Raw genomic sequence first — 18,301 nt, 5'->3', positions numbered from 1 at the left:
TAACCACAAATTCAGATGTGTTTTTACATGTTTATTCACTATCACACTAAGTGCTCCCATTTCAGATTCATCTCACACCTTGCTCTTACACTTCTCAATTGGAGTTAACAAAGTAGAAAGAAGACCGTTTATGGTCTACAAGGTGTGTGCCAAAACTCTGCCGACCCCCCCTCCCTCTCCCCATACCAAAAAATAATAATAAACAAAATACATGAAACAAAGAAAAAAATGAGAAAACTGATGTCATGTGCAAGAGCCAGAGTGCTAGATGAGGTGGGTGTAGGTGCGCCTCAAACCGACAAGGGTTCCTATTCTGTCCACGTGAGATACTCGGGCTATTTTCCAGTCAGGAGAGGCCGTCGACTCAGGTGGAGCTGGGTCTTTAGGTGCTTCTACAGTTTCAAATTTGGAGTCTCGGGTATAATTAGGGGCAGCGATACAGTCTGGGGGAAAAATGGATTCTCAATACACGTCACTATTTTTGGGATTCATTGCTGAACTTCTGTTATTTAAGGGAGGTGCAGTTTTGAAAAACAGTAATGTGGGTCCGAGTCTACTCGACAGGGTTTGGTGGAGGGAGGAGAGACAGTTGGCTGGATTAAAAGATCCCTCTGTTAGAGCTGAAGGCTAGTATAGAGTTTGAGGATGTTTCAGGAGGACACTAGCTGGGTTTAGGAGTACCAAGAGAACACTAAGGCTTAGAATTAAACTGAGCAGAGAGCTTCTGCGGAACATCAACAGGGTCCTGTATACATGCTCCTGTCCTCCGATGACACCCCTGTTCCCACAGCCAAGCAACAACTGGATCCCTAACACACATACAAGTATCCTTAAATCCGCTTACTGGGGCTATGTACACTCAGGCACTGGCTTAATCAAACCGCAGGCCTAAAAAACAAAACTGATTGATCCAACAGAGCTGACCTGGACAAACCCACCCACCCCTAATCGCCACATCAACTCCTCACTTGGAACACACACCCCCAGCCTCCTGTGGGCGGGTTCTGCGTGGAGCTCAACGGATGGTGTATCTGACATAGGGCACTTCCACGTCTTCGTCTGACATGTCGTTACAGCACAGCTCAAATACCAAGGCCTTCACATGCTTGCCCAGCTTCTTTTTGGACACCTTGGTGACAATCTCAGTCATCCTACAGGACACAGAACAATACACGTATGACAATGAATAAACATGACATTTTTTCTTGCCAAAGATGTGCATCTTGAAAATATACGCACGGCAAGTCCAGTCTCTCTTTGAGTTTGGCAGCAGGCATGAAGAAGGAATAGAGCATGGACACTCCTTGAGACAGCATGGTGATCTCCAACTTGTGCTCATTCTGAGAGAACAGAAACAATATATTAGTGTTTGATTAATTGTGCGCCAGAAACCATGCGGTGGTGAAGTGGAGAGTAGTTGACAACGTACTTTAAAGTAATCCAGGAACTGTCTGAGTGTCATCTCCTCCCCATTGGACCGCAACCCTGTGACCTCGAAGCGATCCCACAACGTCCAGTCAATGTCATAGTACTGCAAAAACAAAGAATATGGATCGATGCCAGTCATGTCACAAACAGCACCCAGTTATTGCTGCTCTTTGCATTAAGAGCAGTGTTTAAGTCACATTCATACGTCTCCTCAGCCCACACCGATACAACCAGCGTGAGAAGGTGAGTTGAACTCACTTACACCGGGCAGATCTGCCTGGTGTATCAGTATTAGCATGGCTGTATCATCATCGGAGCTCAAAACATCAAATGACTATCATTAAGGCAGCGCTTCAGCGCAGACGCACAACATCTTGAGTATCACGGGGAAATGTTTTCCCACAGTGGACAAGCATGATTCAGCATCATATAGACATCCAAGCAGCTCAAGCGGTGATACACTTGCAGCTGCCTACCTTGTGTGTGGGAGCAGCGATGGGCTCAGAGAAGCCAAAGAAAGGCAGGGCCAAGTTCATGAAGCCGTTCTTGAAAGATTCCAACTTCTTGTGTCCTTGGACAATCTTGATGAGCTCCAGGCACACCAGACCAACCACTGCGGACGTGGTAGTGGCGATGGCAGGAATGATCTTGCCAGCTATCAGCTTGCTCTGTATTGGACGGTGAAGAGAACAAGCATGAAAAGAGAGAACAAAGAGTTTTGTCAAGGAATTCAAACTTACCAAATTACAAATGTACACGTCACTGCCCAGAACTGATACGGCGGTTACCACCGATAACACCATCCTGACCCATAATGTCGCGCTTCCTCTGGCCCCCCTCCCCCCCAGGTTAACAACGTCATCCGTGTTGCAAACATTTGTTCCTGTGCCGTTACGGGCTGGCAGTCAGTTCATACGACAGTAGAAGTGCTTTTAACAAGTCAGCCGCTAGATGTCACACTTTCCCTCCCCTGATCGAATGCCTCAAGTTGTGTCAAGGATTCATGTATAAAAGTATCTTAACTTATAGCACAGGTGTGTTGTGTAAAAGGGTTTGACAGGACAGGTAGTGATTTATGAAGTCAACAGACTGAATTACTTGATCAATGACGGCTCATTACTTGACAAGCTCGATACACAACCTGTACATTTTATACAGACACATACACACTCGACAGACATGTCAAGCGTCGTCTCCTCAGCCCACACCGATACAACCAGCGTGAGAAGGTGAGTTGAACTCACTTACACCCGGGCAGATCTGCCTGGTGTATCAGTATTAGCATGGCTGTATCATCATCGGAGCTCAAAACATCAAATGACTATTATTTAGGCAGCGCTTCAGAGCAGACGTACATCTTCATGATAGAGTAACATGTGGCTTTACAACATGTAAATGTATATTTGTCACAGATTTCATTGGTCCAAAGTCAATGCCATAAAACGGTGTGCCTTCACCTTGTGTCTGTCTGTGGCGGGAATGTTGTAGTTCTCTGCTCTCGAGTTGGATGATGCTACAATGAAGTCCATGTGGAAGTTGGTGTCATCATCCTGTTAACACATAAAACAATCACACACAAGAGGACTACAATTAGCACAGGTTGAGGTTGCATTGAGGACTAACAGCCCAATGGAGGTTATTAGAGAGAAATGTAGATATGGGAAGAAAGACTGAACCTTCTCAAAGTCAATGGCACACAGTTTGAAGCTAGAAGACTCAGGGGAAGGGAGCTGGACCTTCAGCTCCTCCAGTCTGCAGTCATCTAAAAAAAGACAACAAATCAGTTGTACATGTTTCACAGCATCTGCAAGCCTTAACAAACAAGAAATCGTCACCATAAAAATGTTTTTGCAGAATATTTCTGACTGAATGTTTTGTTGTACATAGAAATCCGCATATCTTACCGACAGAGCAATTGCTATTCTGCAGCTCCTGATCAGAGACATGGATTTTAACCCCTGAACGAGGGGTGAATTGTGGCACCTTCACCTCCTGCAAGATCTTTATCACACCTGCACGATCAGTGCTTCCTGGCATGCCGTAAGTCTGAGCAAACAGGTTGGCTCCTGCCACGACATAATCCATGTGCAGCTCCTACAAAAGAGCTCGGCCATTATTTTTTTGATTGGATAAACAAATTCAGAGAAAATCATAATCTAGTGGGAGTACATAAGAAACAAAATTGACCCATACTTACATCGCTAGTGCTGAATTCTAAATGGTGAGGACACCTTTTTGGACCAGACCAGAAGGGGGCACCAGAGCTGGTTAGCTGAAAAACACACAATGAATTCATCATCAAATTCAACATTAATATAAAGCTGGGGTCTCAATCGAGTTAAGGCTGCAGGTACACCAGCAGCATAATATTCTATTCCATTGCATGCCGAAAGCCTGTTGCATAACTGAGTGTTGTACCAGGATCCCAAGTAGACCGGGTTTGTCACCTGCTCTGGGGGGAAGTTGTGCAGTAGCTGACGGATGTTGTTGTTGTATTGGCACTGCCAGTGGTTGCGTGCCCAGGCTACACAGTCAGCCCAGCTGTGGGGGCAGTCTGTGACAAGACTCTTGTAAACAGCCTCCAGCACCTCCACAGGCTGCGCTCCAGGGAGTTTCAGAGTACGCTCCATGAATTTAGGATCTCTGTAAAGACAATGATCATAAACCTCATAAGCTGGTTAAATACACTTGAAAATGGTCACTTTAAGCACTATTTAGGTTTAGGTCAGTTTAAGCATGAATTTAAATTTGGGATATCTTTTTTTTTTTTAAATCAAGATTTAAATCAAGTGTATAGTATTACAAAAGCAACGGATCCTTAATATCAAACTGTAGAAAAGTGCAAGGCCTTATCTTAGTCCTTACATATTGAGAACAAAGATGAGACCAACTATTTTTTAAAGCGGGTATTTTTATCAATCTGAACATTCGTGATGACAAATGGCATGTCATATAAGCAACTACAATTATATCACATAATCACTTTGGTATGACAAGAAAGAAAACTCACGACAAGTACTGCAAGGCATTCTCTGGCGGCTGTTTGAATAGTCCCTCAAACTCATCGCGGGCCCACTGAATAAAAGACATCGAGGAAAGATCAATCAATTTACTAAATCAGAACAACAGTCTGTTTAACTAAAACGGTTTCTTTATTTTGTGTTAGCGACATGATTTAGGGGTGGGCAATACAATTAATAGTCCATTTAATCATATTGTCACCATTGACCCCCCCATTGCAAGTCTCTGGCCCTCGAACACAGACCAAGCTAGCGACTAACATCATACAAAATTGCTTTTTATTTGTTTGTAACATAAGGGTCCCAACAGATAGACCTTTTTGCTTTAGAGTAAAATAAACATTAACGTTTTTGGAGTCTGTTTTATTTGGCGAGAGCAATAGAGCTGCTCTTTGTTTCAATAAAAATCGATACACAATACATAATTGTATGTTCCAAATATGTTGTGTACACCTACTGACCTGCAATGTATGTTCAATAGCATTTGGGAAGTTCTTGAGGGTACAGATGGGGATGGACTTCTCAGGTGGGTCTTGGCTGGAGCTGTACGACTCTGTGAGGAAGGGGATCACCACCTGGACATTGCCTTTGGTACCCAGAGTACCAGACTCCAGTAAGGGTTTACGGTAGTACACGCACCTCCGATCCATGTACATACCTATACAATGGGCACAGACAAAAAATGTGACGTATGGTTGTAAGAGTCAAGATCATACATCATTCATCATCATTTTTCTATTAATCAAACAATCAGTTGTTAAAATATAAATAGCTTTGTCTCTTACGTGCATCAACATTATCCAGTGCATTAGTCACTCCATTAAGGCTTTCAAAGAAGTCGTCGTCATAGACCCTCTCTGTTTCGGGGCCCACCCTGTTCTGGTGACCCGTGATCCTGAAGGAGGGGTTCATCTGCCTCACTGCAGTAGCTGCTGTGTCACTCTTCATTTTCTGTTACCACATACATACAAATTATATCACGAGTGAAACTTATAGTCTGATGACAGTTGATTTGTAGCCTACATAACATTTTTATTTTTCTATCATTTATGTGCATGTGTTGTAGTCCTTTATAATGAAGGTACTATCAAAAAGGACATTAAAACAATAATGGTGGTCTACGTCAAGCGTCTAGCGGTTGTGGCTTTCTCAAATCATCCTTGAATGAACAGAGTAATAACATATATCAATATTGTCCTGATAACAACCAGTAGGTCATTGCATTTAATTTAGCATCCTGTGAAATAACCTATACTCTAATAAAACGATGAGCCATTGTTACCAGAGTTTAATGTCGATTCATGACATCTATCAAGGGCATTTGAAGTGAGTGAACTCAGGAGCCATTACAATGCACAGAAAATCTATATCCACTGCTCGGAAATCTGAAATGCAATCGATAAATGGCCAACTAATGTGCACTATATACTCTCCATCTAGCATGAGACAGGGTTGAGCAAAGATGACACTGACCGTAACGTCGGAGGGTCTGAAGAGGAACTGTCTGTTGAGGTTGGACTTCTCTATGGTGTCCATGTCTGTCACAATGACCTCGCCTTCCCCGGCTGCCAGTCCAATCATGGCAAAGTTCTTCAACAGCTCGCAGCCAATGGCCCCAGCTCCAACCTGGAATGATAAACCCCTCAGTAAATATGCGCCATTTGAAGACACAAATGATCAAACATCTACTTTGAGAAATACAAGTCTTAAACTATAAAGACAGTGAATGCTTAGGACAAATCAACAGTTAATTATTACATATTTAAACACGTTGCTTGTGTTGGAGCATAAGCAATGACTGCTCGGGCTGAAGTCTAAACGGAAGGCTATGAAGGGTCAGCGGCTGTGGCACTGCCAAACAGGCTTAATGTCCAGAGTCAACCCTCTCTTCCCTGGATCATAAAAACACAATTCAAAGGATAAAGGACATACAAGATAATCTTTTAATTGATTAAAACAAATCCTGTCATTAGTTTTAATGATGCATTATAAGCTGCTTGGAGCCAGTGTGTAAGGGTCATAATTTCTTCTTTTAAGTATGTTCTGAAAACATCACCTTTTCTTTAAAGTTTCTCACAAAAACCACATTTGACGATATTACAGTGAACAGATAGTTATAATGTACCTTCGTCCAATGCACATTCTCACTGAACAGAGCTTGAAAGCAAAGTGAACAGAACCTACTTACGTTGCCAATTTGCGATACTAGCTCTCCCTCCGGATTGGTTGTTTTTAAAGTTATTAGAGATCGGCAACTACAGAAGCATAAATGCTGACATCAAGATTTAATATTTTACTGAATATTTGCGTCTAACCATCGGCAGTAAAACTTTATTTCAAAGCATTATTTTTAACGTTAAATGGCATAATTAATCCGCGGTTCAAATTTGTGCTGAACCCCCGACAAGTCTGTTACACCACTACTTGAAAATGTGTCTTTGAGGTACGTCTACACTCGCAAATGCAGGACAGCGATAAAAAGAACACTCAGTGCAGACACGCGGTTGCACCGTCCGTGTAGAAACGGGACTCAAACACATTTTGTAAGAGTTTGTCAGTCTGTGCTGCCGAGGGCCGTTACCGAGAGGTTAAAGCGCTCCTCTAGTCACGGTTTTATTTTCCTGGGATCCATTGCCCATGGGATGAATAGATTACACCAGACGTATCATTTTAAAGCTTCCTTAGCAATAGGACAACAAAGGAGTTGTGATGGAAAGTTCTCCAGTGCCTGACTCACCAGGAAGTAGCGCTGTTTGGCTAGCATATCCTGCAGCTTGGTGCCAAACACTGCAACCTGCCCATCATATCGACAGTTCCTCTGGGGAAAAAATGGATTAAACACCATTGTTTCATCTTCATTTTCACCTGTCCTTCGGTATGAGTGTGATGTGCTCTGAACACCTACTGGGGCACATTCTTCCTCTGTGAGCTCGACGCCTTCCTCCTCCGCTAGGCACTCCAGGGCATCAAAGTACAGCCACTGCATTGTTGGCATAAATTTTCCAGTGCATGCCTAAAAGAGAAACAAGCACATAATTATTTGCTTTGTCGCTTGTTGTAATGATGTATTAAAAGATGTTCATTTATGTTGTTGTGAAAACAACTTTAAACAATTTGATTTATTCAAGTTTCTCAACAAAAGTCCGTACAGATCACTAATCGACAATGGTCTGTTAGGCCACAACCATCGACTTAACTGGAATCATGCACCAATATTTTCCAAATAATTTACTTAAATCTGTTCTTAAGAGTAAGAAAAGTTGAGGTCAAATTCATGACTTTGTAAATCAGATTTTTTCATACAATGATGAATCCCACTGTCCTCATGAATTTAAGAACTGTGTCCTTTCACCCAAATTAACATACGTCCTGGCAAACCCACTAAGATGGGCTGAGACTGCAGGACCGTGCACACGCAGAAAATGAAATGCCCAAAATAAAAAGAGTGTGTCTAAAGAGGATAGAGTAGTAGACTCTTACAGGGTAGTGTTTATATATCATAAAAGAACATGCTTAGTGAAATACACAATGAAATATATTTATGTATATATATATATAAATAATTTATTTTTAAAGTTTCTTTTAAATATTATAAAACTGTAGAATTGCAAAATCTATTTTTTTTTCTCAACAAACATGTCATGTGTACTTTCCAGTATGTGTACATATTAGTCTTGTGATTAATTGTGGTTCGTGCAGAACATGTCCAATCATAAATAACACAACTACCACCACTCCACACTGATAACCAAGTTCCTGAACCGTTCATGGCAGTACACTAAAAAAAAGCACCGACATGATTTAAATACAACTACAAGATACTTTATGACTGAAACTCTCAATTTGCACAGAGTACACCACTGACCTTCATCACTTCCTGTGCAGCCAGACCTCCAATGAAGGCATTGATAGGGGCCAGGTCACCAGATGCAACATACGACAGCTTCTTGATAAGCGCGTCATCCAACTGCTCTACTTTAGCTGACCCCGTCTGGGCAGAGTTCACCTCTTTGGCTAATGTCAATAGCTCATCACCATCAGCCTGGAATACACACAGCTCAGCAGGTTACAAAAATATTATGAAAAACTAATTGATACCAATTGTGTAAATGTTGCCATGCAGTTCTGCTCAAATAGTCCGTTTATCCATATTAATTCAATCAAATCTCAGAATCGTCTAGCAATTGGTGACATTTAGAATGTAAAAAAAATTAAGATTTACCCGGTTCCACGGTGCAGGAAGGTGGTTGTGTTTCTTCTGGAAGGCATGGATAGCCTGGAAGCCCACATGCAGCTGTCCTGGACGGTCAAACTTGGCAAAGTCTGTCAGAACGAACTCTGGCTCAGCCATCGAGGAAGAGATGGGTTTCTGCACGTCAAAGACAAACAAGATAGTGAGGTTGGATTGGTGACAGCGGTATCAAAATGTTTTGGCACCAGTATTGTTATGAGATTAGAAGTTGTGCTTATCACTTACGAAAGAGATCTTCTTGGGCATCTTGACCTGGGAAACAATTCCTCCTCTTATGTAATCTGTAAAACCAGCTGTCTCACAGATGCTGAATGTGTAGGGACCTAGACAGAGATGAAATCATGTCAATTTGCAACATTTATAACCATACTAGCCAAAACTTGTCTTTTCCTAAATAGAAACAGTCTTACCGAGAACTTTAATTTCCACTGGCTGGCAGCCATTGAGCTCCGTCATACCCTGAACCTCTGTGAAGGTGACATAGTCTCCACTCTCAAAGCCATGGCGAGCCTCATCAAGACATGTCACAACCCCTTTACTGTCCTGGAGAAACCAAAAGAGAACAACACTTTGTTTAAAAAAATATCTCTTGAAGCATGTCCTCTTTACTAACATCAGCAAGAGATTAAAAGAAGAAAAATGTTTCTTGGTCAGATGTATGGACTAACCTTGGTTATCATGGAAATCATGGCACTCAATGGTTGTTCTCCATTAGCGTCATACACCACCATCTCCTCACCAAAGTCACAGAATAGCTGGCTACAAAACACAAGTGAACATGCAGATTAATCATTGACAGACAGGTATACATTCCATGTGAAAAGTAACACAACAAGAGGGGTCAGAATCTTACCCAAAAAGACCACGCGTGTCTGCGACAATCAGCTTGATTCCTTTGCTGTGGGCGAACTCTCCCATTTGCTGCTGCTCTTCTAGAGTGGAGTTAGTCAGCACTACCACCTAGGTCGCAACAAAAGACCATTTTAAACACAACTTTTCTTTCCCTTTTGAATGCTGAACTGAGTGGGGCACTAGTCTCTACCTAAACTTTACCTGGTACTTGGTCAGATAGTCTTCAGTGAGTGTTTCGGTGTAGGCGGTCACAGAAACGTAGTTGTTGAGTTCAGCCAGGCGGTGCTGACTCACCTCGGCTCTGTTCTTCCCCAGGTCCTCCTCCCGAAGGTAAAACTGACCACAAAATATATAAAATGTCAGGGACTAACTGATACAGCCATTCAGGGTAATGTGCCAGATATGGTTAATAGAAGGAGAATAGACATGTCCACACAAAGTCAGACATACCATGTGAAAACAACATCTGCCATACTGATATTTCTAAATAAATTTTGAACAGTTTCTGATACACAAAAATACCAAAAAGACTGAATCTTTTTCATCTGCTCTCTATCAATTGTCTGGGAAATTTAAGTCACTCCACTTCTCAGCTGCTGGTCTAAGTCGATTAAACAGCATTTATGTCACCTTATCAATACAACAAATTAATTAATATAATTAAATACCCAATCAGTACGCAACTATTTGACATTAAAAATAAGCAATCAGGGATAGTATAAGGTGACAGTTGGCTTTGTCACAAGCTGAACAGCCGAACATTTGTGCAGAAATCTACAAATATTCCGGCTAAATATTTCACATCTATTTAAATTAAAGCATTTGTTGTTGAAAAATTGCCAAATCAGAAAGTAAGAGATGGGTTTTAGAAATCTGTGGAGACATCTTAGTTTTTGGTTAAAGGCAGCTTTCCTATAAAATATAGATGGCATGTCAAATAAGCGACAAACAAACGACTCAGTTGAGCTTGAATAAGAAAGGAAAATAGCACAAATGTGCCAGTGGCTGAAATATAAATATTTAGGAACACACAGTTAAACTAAGACTCTGACTTCAGATGCAGCTTACATATGCAATCATACACCTCTGTGAGGTCACAGAGATCTCTGCTGAGCCTTCTGATTGAACAACATAGCGGTCTATTCACACATGTTTCTGTCTAGTCCTAAATAGACACATCAGAATTCAGGGTGGTAGGCTGGCAGACCAAAACAATCTGTCCACTGTAATGATGCCCTACCTAAAACAGGCTGTAGTATGAGTATGACCCACAGAGAGGCCACCCACTGATAAATCTGGGTCAGCCCATGTTTGGAAAGGGCGGGGGTTTCTGCAGTAGTCTTTATGGGTGGCAACATTACTCCACAACAACTGACTCATAACAGATCGCCACACTGTACTTTGGAAAGAGGCTCAAAGACAATAGCACACCAGATGTATCTCCAATTAGGATGAAATGGCTTAAGTCTGCCAGACTGAAAAGGAAAAAAAGGACAATGGCAAAACTGGAATATCTAAGCATGTCTCCACACACCTGAGAAGAGAGGTCTCTCCATTCTGCAACTCCTTGGTCATGCACAGTGACACTTTTAACTCCTCCCAGGATGACGTTCTTTGCAATCTCTACTCCAAGACCTCTCATCCCAGAGATTAGGACATTGCAGTTCTGCATTCGCTTCATAGCTTCATGGCCCAAAACATAACTACAGAAAGAGAGAACATACCATGAGCACAAGGATGCATTGTTTAACACAAGCCGGAAAATAAATTATCAAAATGTGTCAGTTTTCCGTTATTAGGAGAAACATTTTACTGGAGATGAGACTTACAGTTGTCTGGAGTACAGGGCTTCATCAATCTCAACATCATTGCCATTCTTAGCCATGCCCTGAGGAAACAAAGGGTTGCAGTCAGTTTATGCAACACGTATTTACCAAAGTTGTATAGTGTATGCTTTAGTGCTTACGTTGGCAGGTGTGTGGGACAGATCAGTTCTGACTGAGTTAGAGGAGGAGCAGTGGGATCCCGTCTTCGTCTCTGTTCCTGACAAGCGACGCTTCTTGGACAGCGGCGAGCTGGACATCTGTACATCAACACACCCTGTTAAGACTGTCCCATCAGACACAACAAGCGGACCCGTATTTTCACTAAACGTTGCCCTTTACAAGTTCACATTAATTTATAACAGTTAATATGAAAGCTTGACTGACTAAATAAATCCAACAAACCGGGGCAGCGGAGTGTACACGCGTTTTAATTCATTTTCAAATAACTTAACATGACTCAATGTTACATATCCATCATTAAGAGTATCCTAGGCCCCCAATCCCCTTCGTGTTGAAGAGGATTTCTAGTCCAGCGAGCAGCTGGGCTGGCTACAGGCCAAAAACAAATCTGCTAGAAAACGAACAGACCCTGGGAACAGCAATGAATAGCAGCATTATCACCGCTCGTGCCCAGAGACAGGCTTGGCTGTTCACTGCCATTGTTCATTATACCAGTACGTAAGGATTGTTTCAACAAAAAGAGCTGAATCATTAAAACTTCACTGCGGTAAAGTGAGCAACACCTCATGGCGGCCTGCAGGTGTGGACAACTACAGAAAGCTGATGAAACCATCCTCGGCTTGCAGACGCAACGGTCGTTAGCAAATGTACTCGGTTAAAAAAAATAGCATTACGGTAACGTAACATTGTAAAGAACAAAACAATCCAGCCTAATCCAGTCACTTCGGGAAGTGGAACGGGCCGCAGTCTCTCGCTCACCGCACCGCGAACATATGATCACCGACAATTTCCGCATCCATTGCACCAACATGTTCCTCCCAAAAGTCAAACGTATTCGTTTATAAACGCTCCTACAACTAATCCTCGACGGGGGTTCGGTCAAGTCTCCCACAATACCGTCACAACCAACTGGAATACAATTAAGTCACATTTTACTGGAACGACAAAGGTCGCAGATTGTCAAAAACGAAAATGCAGGCAGTGGGAAAGAAACAGCAACGCATCGAGGTGATGTTGCTCTGATAAAATGTCCACCATTTAACGTTTAAGACAAGACGATGGTTACATCAAATATCAGTGAACCCAGAGGAAACCGATTGAGAACGTTAGGTTGCGTGCCACGAAACAATCTGGACATCAATAACTTAAAGCAAAAAACCACCACCCTGCCAGCCTGTCCGTTGACCAGCACGGCCGAGGCCTGCGTTTCCCCCAGTGCGGAACACAACTTCACAAGCTAGCCAATCTAACGTGAGCTGGATCCAACCCGCTCGCAAACGACAGCAACGGTTGATTTCGACAGCCAACGAGCAGCGCTCCTTTATTCATACACTTTAATATCGCACAGCCCAAACAAAATCCACCGCCAACAACAAAAAAACAGCGAATGAAAGACAAACGTTAGCCATTACACTCGTGCTCCAGTGATTCCTCTTTTCTTACCAATAATCCTTCTCGGTTCCTACCCAATGCGAACCCGCTCCTCTGCCGCAGTATCTAGATGTCAGTAATATCGATGAATGTAAATTCGACGATTTGTACAAAGAAAAGAAACGCGATGCGGTATTCGGCGGTCTGCGCTAGAGTGTCGAGTCACCGAGTCTCTGTGTGATCGCGTTGCTGGCTTTGCGACTGCAGACGGGAACAAAACCAAAATGGCAGATGGAGAGAAAGGGGCGGAGAAGCTGTGACGCGTGGGCTGAAATCTTCAACAGGAAAGGGTGGCAGCGAGCACGCTGCTCAGCCAGGAGCGCAGCTCATTGGCCGCTAAACATAAGACAACGCACTTTCAACCCGCCCTTGCAACCAGAAGATGCATGCCATGTATATTACTGTACAACGAACTGCAGGACCACGATAAATGCCGTGGAGGAAACATCGTGCAATTTATTCTAAAAACGCACAGAGCTCGTCTGGCCAAAGTGCAAGAGTGCACACGGACTGTTTGATATTTTCAACGTACATATCTATCGGTGCTGGATGAAATCTCGTTGTGGAACCAGACTAAAACACAACAATTACAGACGTGACACAATGCATCACCCCGAGACTAACATCTTAGGGTTTAACCAAGTTGTGCATATTCTCACTGCAGCTCTAATTAGTGCATTGTGAGTTTCACGTGCGTTTTACTTTTCCTGGGTCCAGCCAAACACATCACTAGTCAGGTCTGATTGTGCCCCAATGATAACATATAGGGACAACACTTGGTAGGCTACTTGCTAGCTCGAGTGATGTTGAGCGTCTAGGCCCTCAGTCACATTAAGGTTAGGGGTGAGCATTCCTTGCAGAGGGGGAGTATTGGGGGAGGGGGTGCCTGGCATATGACAAAGGCCCAGGGAAAGAGTGGGCCGCATATTCTCGGGTACACATTTCGAGGGGATCCCAATTAGAATCCCTCTGCTGCGAAATGGGGGGAAAACAAAACACTATTTAGCATCAGTCTATCGGACCGACACGTATTGCTAGTATTAATGTCACGTTAACGGACTTCTTAACTTTGTAAGCCAATATAACGTGACTTATCACCGACAGTAGTCCTCACACGTTCACCAAACACATCCATCGAGGTGAACCGCGGCCAGTAGCTTCTCGCAATCGGTGCGGGATGCAAGTTGAGCCAGTGTCTCCCTTTGGACACCGCGTCCATCCAAGTTAATGTTTGTAGCCAACTAGCTTCCCAGCTAACGTTATCCCGTGAACGGTACTCCTTACAGATCATAATTCATCAACAGCGTCTCGGACACGTGAAACAAAAAAAATACATAGTCAACGAGTACGTGCCAGTTGCTTCTTAGCGATGGTTAGCCACGGCGCGCGGCAGGAAGGGTTCAGCTAGCAGACAGCAACTAACGTTATAGACTCCCGATAACGCCGATCAAACGACTGCGTAGTTGTTAGCTTGTAGCTCTCGAGCTATATAGCCATCCAACGACTTTTTCCTACTTGTGCCGCTATGTTAGCTAACTAGCTAGTGTTAGCCAACTAGCTGAGGCTAACTCCACCGAGACGAGAGCTTACACAAGTGTGCAGAACTTACCACATCCGATATTACTCGGCCTGATCTGTAGTATTAAAATCGGCTTGTATGTAAGCAAGAAACCTAAAAAAAAAAAGAAGCAATGTGACAATTCAACACCGCTGCTGATAGCAAACTGAAAAGTGTGTCGGGGTGGCGGGCTCTGTGTGAGTTTTTCCGCTGGACGGCTGCCTGACCGGCTGTTCCAGAACCGTTTCCCCTCACTCTATTTCAGTTGAAAGCAAAGCAAAGCAGCAACATGTGCACGTTACAGTCACAACCACCATTCCTGTCCAGAGGGTTCACCTAAAAGTGATTCTAATTGATTTATCGGAAGCACATTTTAGTATTTTTTTTTAATGTTCAACTGCAACACACATAATCTAAAGTGTGTAAAATTATTCACTACTAAATAGTTTGATCGCATGTTAACTGTGAAGGAATATTTTTCTCACCCCCGTACTTTTAGGAGTATAGACTACTCCGAAATTCACGCAGGGACAGATGGGACTTGTAGTCATGGCGTGATGATTTAATTCCTCTGTGTGAAATCATTGGATAACGGTTCTTTCAGCGCCAGCATGTACACAACTGAGAGAAACGCGTTTTAACGTGTTATCATCTTAGGTCTAACGGCTTTTACCCAATAAAATAAAATCCATCTTTTTTTATTTGTTCAACTTTTATTGAAAGACTTGCAAACAAAGCACAGTTTACAGAGGGACGGAATGGTGGAAGTCTAGACGTGTTCAGGAGAAAAGCACATAACTTGATATTACATAGATCCAATAGCAGAATGAATTTAAGAAATATTTTTTACATGATAAAAAGAAGCAAAGATAGACAGTACCAGTCCAAGTGGCAGTACGCATACCAAATGAATATGTCGACAAAACTGGATACAAATGGGCAAAACTTGGAGAACTTTTAAAATGTTTGGATGTGTATTTGTTTTATTGCAAAGCCTTTACACAAGAACTTGTGTCTTAACATCTTCCTCAACAGTTGTGGAGCAGCGCACAAGACTTTGAGTGACAGTTGAAATACAGTATACAGTTAACGCTAAACAAATCCCTATCTCCAGCAGCCAGTGGTAAGGCTTAATTAATTCAGTTTCACAAATGTCTGTACAACTATGTGTCTGCAAGCTTACGATTTTGCAGCCTCACGAAAGAATGAATAGCTACATAGAAAAAGGAACAATAAAATAACAAAATGGGATGATCCGATTTGAAAAAGGTAATTGTCAGTTTGGATATGAGGAAGTTTACAACACGGTAGTAGAACAAGAGTTAGGAACCCTGTTCTTTGTATGTATTAACAGGGAATAATGCAAATCACATCCTTGCTGTAACTCACTCTATTAGTTCAGAATTTTACTCTTCTTTACTTGTTTATCGATCCATAATTTGCTACCTGCTTGGTTGGTCTCCAGCATGAGGAGGTTGTGTTGTAAGCATTCATGTGCACAATCTGGATTTGAGATGCAAACTCTCTTTCTCCTTGCAGCTGTTCAAAAGAAAGATCCAGTACCCTTTGATACTCTAGTCATGAGAGTATTGGAATGCCTTCAGGAGTTTTCTCACAACCAGTATTCTTAATATGAACACACAGCCAAACCGAACAACATTGCATGGTTACTTTTCTTCTGTGGACTAAGTGGATGATACCTCTGGGAGAGACCTTTTAAAACCTCACAATTGAACTATCCAATGTTCTAGGTGTTGTGTATTGTATCATGGCCACCTGCTTCATAGCCCCCTACCCATCCCAGCTCTGGGGAACTGGCTGGAACAAGCATCCCTATGTCCATCTGTTTCTTCCTGCTCTCCTGTCGCATGGTGTGAGGATTGTGTGGGTGGGGCGGGTGGGGGATAGGAGGGTGGAGGGATAGTAAGGCGAGGGATAGATGGCAGCACAGGCCTGGGAGAAGTTGGAAGAGTCGGAGGAGTGGCTGTGGTTGCAGTCGTGGAGTGCTGTGAGGAGCGTGCACGGGAGGTGGCAGGCGAGGCGTGTGTGCTCCTGGCACGTGGTGGTTCAGCAGGACAGTCACTGATTTGTTCAAGCAGCGAGGGCATGTCTCCCTCAATCTTCTCCAGCACTGCGGCCATTTGCTTTTCTATCTGCTCGATCACACTGTCCATTTCCCAGTCGCTTGTGGCGCTGCTCCCGCCTCCCCCATGTGGTAGCCCAGTCCCATACATCCCTACCCCTCCTGCGCTTGTATACAGGGAACTATATGGACTCCCATAGCAACCTGCCATCCCCATCCCTACAGTAGCAATGTCTGGATTGTAAGGTGTGTCATGACGGCCCAAACTAGCGGAGCTGCCTACGGCATAACAACCCTGTCCTGTTGCAGGACCTGTCCTTGCTATGCTAAACTCAGCGCTGTATCTGTCTGTTGTCCTGGCATCCCTGTCCCTTCCACCCACTGGGCTAGCATCACCCCTTAATCTAACTTCTGGTACTACATCCACCCCAGTTCCAGGCCCCATTGCTGGAGTGACTGCCACTGATCGCTCTGCCACTGCCTCAGGTACTTGTGTCTGACACCAGCTTCCATCAGTCACATCCTTCGGCTCCCTCTGTGTGGCTGGCCTCTTCTCTGTTGAGCCGGTTCCAGCTGTAGGGGTTGTGGGTGGAAGGCCATGGAGCGTTGCAGCCATCTTACGTTTGCTACTGGGATCAGGGGAGGTGGATGTGTGTTTTTTGTCATTTATGATGCTTGATGAACAGTCTGACACCTTGGAGGGATCAGCTGTCATCACAGGGGTCGGTTTGGATTCTGGAACAATTTTATTCTGACCCAAATTAGCAGCAATTTTCCTGGTACCATCACTTGCTGTTTTTTTTGCACCGGCCTTATCAGGCTCCTCCTGTGCGAGCTTTGGGGCGGCATTTGTTTGGCTTTGTTGATAAGAAGGCTCAAGAATATCTGATGGGGAAGTTCCTACCGATTGGCCTCTACTCATCTTCACCTCACCTTGTTTTTCTATAACCTTACTCCTCCCCTCATCCTGATCCATACCCACTGGTGTATTTTCAACAGTAACTTCTAAAGACACGCTACTTAAAGTAACCCCGCCATCACTTGTCCCTTTGTCTCCCTCATCACTTGTTCCCTGGGACACACCGCCTTCCCCATCTCCTGTCTCCTCACTGCCCTGAGCCTCGGCTGAACTGTCATTCACTGCTTCTGAATGCTTTAATCGCTGCATGAAGGTGGTGACACGGATCGCTTTCTGTAAAACAGACAGAGGCAAAGAGAAAAGGAGAGAAGGATAGTGATGTAAAGAGAATTAGATTTACATGATATTGCTTTTTTCATTAACACCCATATTGACTTGTTTCCCTAAAACAATAAATAATTTGATACTATAGTTGGTTATGGCAAAGCATCGAAAATAAGCTTTGAAGACAACCATGGCACCATGATTTAGCATCATCATACTAAGCGCTGAGATGTGATTAGGGTGAAGTGACACCACTATGCAGTAAGATTGGTGCCCGTTGTTTACTTCCAGAAGGCTATGACACATTGTACCCTGGTTTCAATCAATCTCAAGACTCACTCTCTCCAAGCCACTCCTTGATTGCTTGTTGTCTAGAAAAGGTAAATGAACACATCTGACTCCTTTCTATCGACAAACATTGAAGGAGTTAGGGGAAATGTGTGAGCTTAGAAGTTGTTTCTAAACCATGGAATCGATTCTCTGGAAGT

General features: G+C 43.3%; 2 protein-coding genes and 2 non-coding genes across 5 annotated transcripts in view; all 4 read right to left on the bottom strand.

The window, feature by feature from the left end:
• Nucleotides 1–16: 16 nt before the first annotated feature.
• Nucleotides 17–14,804, bottom strand: uba1 (ubiquitin-like modifier activating enzyme 1). 2 transcript variants are annotated; one of them, XM_056422771.1, is made up of 26 exons: nucleotides 14,599–14,804; nucleotides 11,519–11,635; nucleotides 11,382–11,440; nucleotides 11,087–11,255; nucleotides 9,754–9,888; nucleotides 9,554–9,660; nucleotides 9,369–9,459; nucleotides 9,111–9,243; nucleotides 8,926–9,023; nucleotides 8,671–8,817; nucleotides 8,314–8,490; nucleotides 7,354–7,461; nucleotides 7,186–7,266; nucleotides 5,922–6,074; nucleotides 5,234–5,399; nucleotides 4,910–5,106; nucleotides 4,439–4,503; nucleotides 3,876–4,071; nucleotides 3,626–3,700; nucleotides 3,333–3,522; nucleotides 3,105–3,190; nucleotides 2,886–2,978; nucleotides 1,905–2,096; nucleotides 1,430–1,531; nucleotides 1,240–1,340; nucleotides 17–1,151 (listed from the first exon to the last, which is right to left on the bottom strand). In XM_056422771.1, exons 2-26 carry the CDS (start codon nucleotides 11,633–11,635, stop codon nucleotides 1,016–1,018), a joined length of 3,174 nt encoding a protein of 1,057 aa, XP_056278746.1. In that variant the 5' UTR covers nucleotides 14,599–14,804; the 3' UTR covers nucleotides 17–1,015. The 2 variants fall into 2 exon arrangements, with proteins under 2 accessions (XP_056278746.1, XP_056278747.1); XM_056422772.1 differs by lacking the exon at nucleotides 14,599–14,804 and adding an exon at nucleotides 13,002–13,199.
• On the bottom strand, nucleotides 1,635–1,745 carry LOC130200209 (small nucleolar RNA U6-53/MBII-28). The gene has a single exon (XR_008832951.1). It is a non-coding gene; the product is annotated as a small nucleolar RNA U6-53/MBII-28 (small nucleolar RNA).
• On the bottom strand, nucleotides 2,621–2,732 carry LOC130200208 (small nucleolar RNA U6-53/MBII-28). The gene has a single exon (XR_008832950.1). It is a non-coding gene; the product is annotated as a small nucleolar RNA U6-53/MBII-28 (small nucleolar RNA).
• A 445-nt stretch (nucleotides 14,805–15,249) lies between the features above and the next one.
• The window catches only part of camkvl (CaM kinase-like vesicle-associated, like), a 42,152-nt gene continuing 39,100 nt past the window's right edge, over nucleotides 15,250–18,301 (bottom strand). Inside the window, exon 11 of the mRNA XM_056422777.1 lies at nucleotides 15,250–17,822. Within this exon, the coding sequence (XP_056278752.1) occupies nucleotides 16,329–17,822 (1,494 nt within the window). The 3' untranslated portion in view covers nucleotides 15,250–16,328. The remainder of the gene's footprint in view (nucleotides 17,823–18,301) is intronic.

Source organism: Pseudoliparis swirei, chromosome 9 (assembly GCF_029220125.1).
Source record: "Pseudoliparis swirei isolate HS2019 ecotype Mariana Trench chromosome 9, NWPU_hadal_v1, whole genome shotgun sequence".
In the NCBI taxonomy this organism is placed as follows: domain Eukaryota; kingdom Metazoa; phylum Chordata; class Actinopteri; order Perciformes; family Liparidae; genus Pseudoliparis; species Pseudoliparis swirei.
The sequence above is the reverse complement of the archived record's forward strand: the minus strand, read 5'-3'. Positions and strand labels throughout refer to the sequence as shown.

What these genes read in the sequence shown, in the direction of transcription:
- uba1 (XM_056422771.1), bottom strand. Translation starts at nt 11,635, where the DNA reads ATGTCCAGCTCGCCGCTGTCCAAGAAGCGTCGCTTGTCAGGAACAGAG. An exon ending in TGTCCCACACACCTGCCAAC is followed by an intron (nt 11,441 to 11,518) that starts GTAAGCACTAAA and finishes TTGTTTCCTCAG; the next exon opens with GGCATGGCTAAGAATGGCAA. An exon ending in CTATTGAACATACATTGCAG is followed by an intron (nt 4,504 to 4,909) that starts GTCAGTAGGTGT and finishes TCTTTTATTCAG; the next exon opens with TGGGCCCGCGATGAGTTTGA.